General features: G+C 54.7%; 1 protein-coding gene across 1 annotated transcript; it reads left to right on the plus strand.

Moving 5' to 3' along the window:
- Nucleotides 1-394: 394 nt before the first annotated feature.
- Nucleotides 395-3,395, plus strand: LOC141282074 (uncharacterized). The gene is made up of 2 exons (XM_073814546.1): nt 395-1,603; nt 1,691-3,395. Exon 2 carries the CDS (start codon nt 2,091-2,093, stop codon nt 3,027-3,029), a length of 939 nt encoding a protein of 312 aa, XP_073670647.1. The 5' UTR covers nt 395-1,603; nt 1,691-2,090; the 3' UTR covers nt 3,030-3,395.
- Nucleotides 3,396-3,806: the final 411 nt, after the last annotated feature.

The raw sequence follows: 3,806 nt of genomic DNA on the forward strand, positions 1-3,806 counted from the left end.
GGTAGAAGAAAACACGAGATTGTGACACGCTTGGAGTAACCAAGGAGGAAGGAAACGAAGCAGTTTGTAAACTATTTTCCAAGAGGACCGCTGTGAGTATTGGCTCTGGATTTAACTGAAACATAACTACTAACCTGTGTATTATCGAACGCCTCCAGGAAGGCGGCCCTACCCCTGATCTAGCGTGGTAGGTGAGCCGCAGGAATAAGTGGATTGAGCAGCCGTAGCAGCAGAACCAAAAGCTCCGACCGTAGTACCATCGCCCCCATCCGACCTTAGTGAAGTGGAGGACGTCGGACGCCTTGTGTGTACACTTGTAGTGTGGTGGGTGAGGCTATGTCATTTTGAAAAACCTTTCACGTTGAAGTGGTGCTGTGTATTTGTTGTGGGTTGCTGTGCAAGTGCTGTGTGTCTTGTCAGACGTACCCCGCATCATCCTTCTACTGAGGAGGAGACGGAGAGGCTGACGGTTGTGAGTAACCTTAATTATTGTGTGCTGGGTGCGATTCAAGTGTAAAGTGACGGCGTGGGTTTTGGAAGGCGCCCCGTCTGTGTGTCGACAGTTACAGAGTGTGGCGGTGAAGACTTGGAAGCTGGCAGTGCATGTGTGAGTACCACCTCGAACCTGTATATTGCTATTTTACCTGTGTGTTCTATCTTGTGGCAGAGCGAGAGGCGAAGCAGTTCCGCCGCCCGTGGCCTCTACAAAGGGGCGCCCCTGTCCGGTATTCGATCGGCCTACGGGCATTGAGGATAGGGCAGCGCTCGGCCCGGTGAGACGGTGTGACAGTTCGCCCCCTGCTGATCAGTGCATCCGCCGAGAGGGTTTTTGCCCCCGGCGACCCCTAGGAAAACAATCGTCGTTTGCCTTTCTGTGCAGGCCAGCTGTCGTAAGCCCGCCCTCGTATATTGTCGAACAGAACGCCGTACAACGAACTGTGAACAGCCATACCTGCCCCGAGCTGTAAACAGCAGAGAGGTGAGAAGTATCCAAGTTGCACTAACTGTGTTATTGTGTCCAAGCTGCCTGTAAAGGAAGAGAGAACGAGAGTGAACGTCAGTAGAACGAACTGTGAACAGTCATACCTGCCCGAGCTGTAAACAGCAGAGAGGTGAGAAGTATCCAAGTTGCACTAACTGTGTTATTGGGTCCAAGCTGCCTGTAAAGGAAGAGAGAACGAGAGTGAACGTCAGTAGAACGAACTGTGAACAGTCACACATGCCCCGAGCTGTAAACAGCAGAAAGGTGAGAAGCATCCAAGTTGCACTAACTGTGTTATTGTGTCCAAGCTGCCTGTAAAGGAAGAGAGAACGAGAGTGAACGTCAGTAGAACAAACTGTGGACAGTCCTACACGCCCCGAGCTGGAAGCAGCAGAGAGGTGAGAAGTACCCAAGTTACACTAACTGTGTTGTCGTGTCCAAGCTGTCTGTAAAGGGAGAAAAGAGACGGGAGTGAATGTCCGGAGAGTGACCTGTGGGAAAGAACCATACTTACCAAGAGCTACCAGCAAACCGACCGGTGAGGACGATCCTAGTCCAGGTTACACGAGCCTCTACGTCCCAGTCGAAATCTGTGGAAAGAAACACAAAGTGGAGTGAGAAGTGAAGTATCGGCCAACGTGACACAGGTACCGCAGTTAGAAGGAGAGATAACACCCCAAGTTCACACTATTTTGTCTTTGCCTCCAGGAGAGAAGAGGAGGGCGCCACGGATAGCGGAGTTGGCAGGAGCCTGTGTCCCCTGTCCCCTCTCCCCTTATATCTTGGTCACCAGCCCCTGGAACCCCCGTTGCCCTCTTCCCCCTTCTGCCACTTTTCCGTGCTGTGGTCTGCCTGGAAGGCAGAGAGGCAGCTAGTTTTAATTGCCCCTTTCCCCATTCCCCCAGTTATTTTAAATATTTAAATAAAGTTTGTTTTAATACTTACCTGCTCTCGTGTTGTCTGGTCATTGGGTTTGGCTTTGGGGACCTCCTCGAGGTGGAAGTTGAGAAGGGGCGTGGCGTTAGGTTTAGTAGCCAGCCCCTGGCCGTGACAGATTTTGGCGTAGTCGGCAGGGCTCCACCTCGAGTTGAGTAACCAGGGTCGCCCAATGACCGACAACGCGGGGCCCGCAGCCCCACCCCGTGCCACGTCCATCATCATGGGTAGCCCATGGATGCAGAAGTATGGAGGAGCGGAGTCAGAGGTCCGACTGACAGAGTGGAAGGCCCAACTAGAATATTTGGCTGACCTGCAGGGCCTCAGCGCCGCCCAGCGGCTCCAGTTTGTGTTAAACTCCCTAGAGGGAGAAGCCCGGCGAGAAGTGCAAGCCGCCCCTGAAGCAGTTAGAGCCACCGCCCAGACCGTATTCCAGTTTCTCACCGAACAATATGGTGACCACACCCCTGTAGCTGTCCTTCGGTCCCAATTTTTTAACGTTAAGCAAGGCCCCCGACAAACCATTAGAGCATTTGCCCTGAGGCTGCGAGAGCAGTTTACCCGATTACAGGCCCGACGCGACCATGGGCTGGGAGACGGGGAGAACCTGCTACGTGACCAGTTCCTCCTGGGGATGAAGGAGGGCCCCGTGAGACAGAGCCTGCGGGTCCAGTTTCGGAGGGACCCCGGGCTCACCTTCGAAGACCTTAGGAAAGAGGCATTGGCCTTGGAAGGTGACGAGGTCGAAGTCAGCGAGGCTCCAGTATGCGCAGCGGTAAGCGAATTGGCACCCACACCACCTGAGCGGGCGGATTGGAAGCAGGCCTTGAAGGCAGAATTGCTGAAAGACGTCCAGGAACAGATATCGGAGCTGTCTAAAGCTCTCCTGGGAGAGTTGCGCCAAGGAAGGGCGCGGGAGGAACCGAGGCCGGCCCCCCGAGAACGGACATACTCGGAGCGAGGCCGAGAGCCGCCCGGACGTCCAGACCGCTTTAACCGGCCCCGTTTTGAATGGGATGACCAAGGGCGGCCTATTTGCAATCGCTGTGGTAAACCAGGACATATCAGTCGCCAGTGTGGGCCTCGTAGGGCATCGGAAGGGGGTTTTTAGATCGGCCGGCCACAGTGGGTCGTGTGGCCGGGAACCCTCGGGAAGACCCCAGAAGAAATAATCCCAGGCACCAGATGATTGGGCATAGCCCAATAGCGGAGGTAAAAGTGTGTGGCAAGACAGTACAATGCCTGGTAGATACGGGCTCTCAGGTAACGTTGTTTGCAGAAAGCCTTTCACAAGAAATATTTGGGAAGAAAGGAGCACAAGGGGCAGAGGCCCCCTGGTTGACGTTGCGGGGTGCAAATGGCCTGGAGATCCCTTACGTCGGTTACCGACTAACGGACTTGGAAGTCCATGGGGTGTTAGTCCCCCAAAAAGGTGTGATCATTGTCGAAGACAGGTGTTTGGGTGCCCATCGAGCCCTACTAGGCATGAACGTCCTCTCTGAATGTTGGGAAGAATTATTTCAGGCTAGGCCTGGCCCCAGGATTCCACCTGCCGAGAGGCCCAAATGGGAGCGTGTAGTTGCCGACTGTCGTCGAGTCCAGATGGCCCAGGTCCGTAGAGACCGAGAAGAGGTAGGAAGAGTGATGTGTCGTTTTGCTTTGTCTATCCCCCCTAGAAGTGAGGCTATTGTGTGGGCGAGAGTGCCCCCTCGAGAAGTCGACCCGGAGGAGTGGGTATTGGTCGAGCCTCATGCAGACTGCCCTCAAGTGGAGGTAGCACGGGGCCTAGTGGCGGTCCGCCAGGGGAGAGTCCCCGTGAAAGTACGAAACGAACACCCCTATGCAGTCCACTTACATCGACACCAACGGCTGGCCCGACTAACGGCGG

Source organism: Paramisgurnus dabryanus, chromosome 4 (genome assembly GCF_030506205.2).
Source record: "Paramisgurnus dabryanus chromosome 4, PD_genome_1.1, whole genome shotgun sequence".
Taxonomy (NCBI): Eukaryota; Metazoa; Chordata; class Actinopteri; order Cypriniformes; family Cobitidae; genus Paramisgurnus; species Paramisgurnus dabryanus.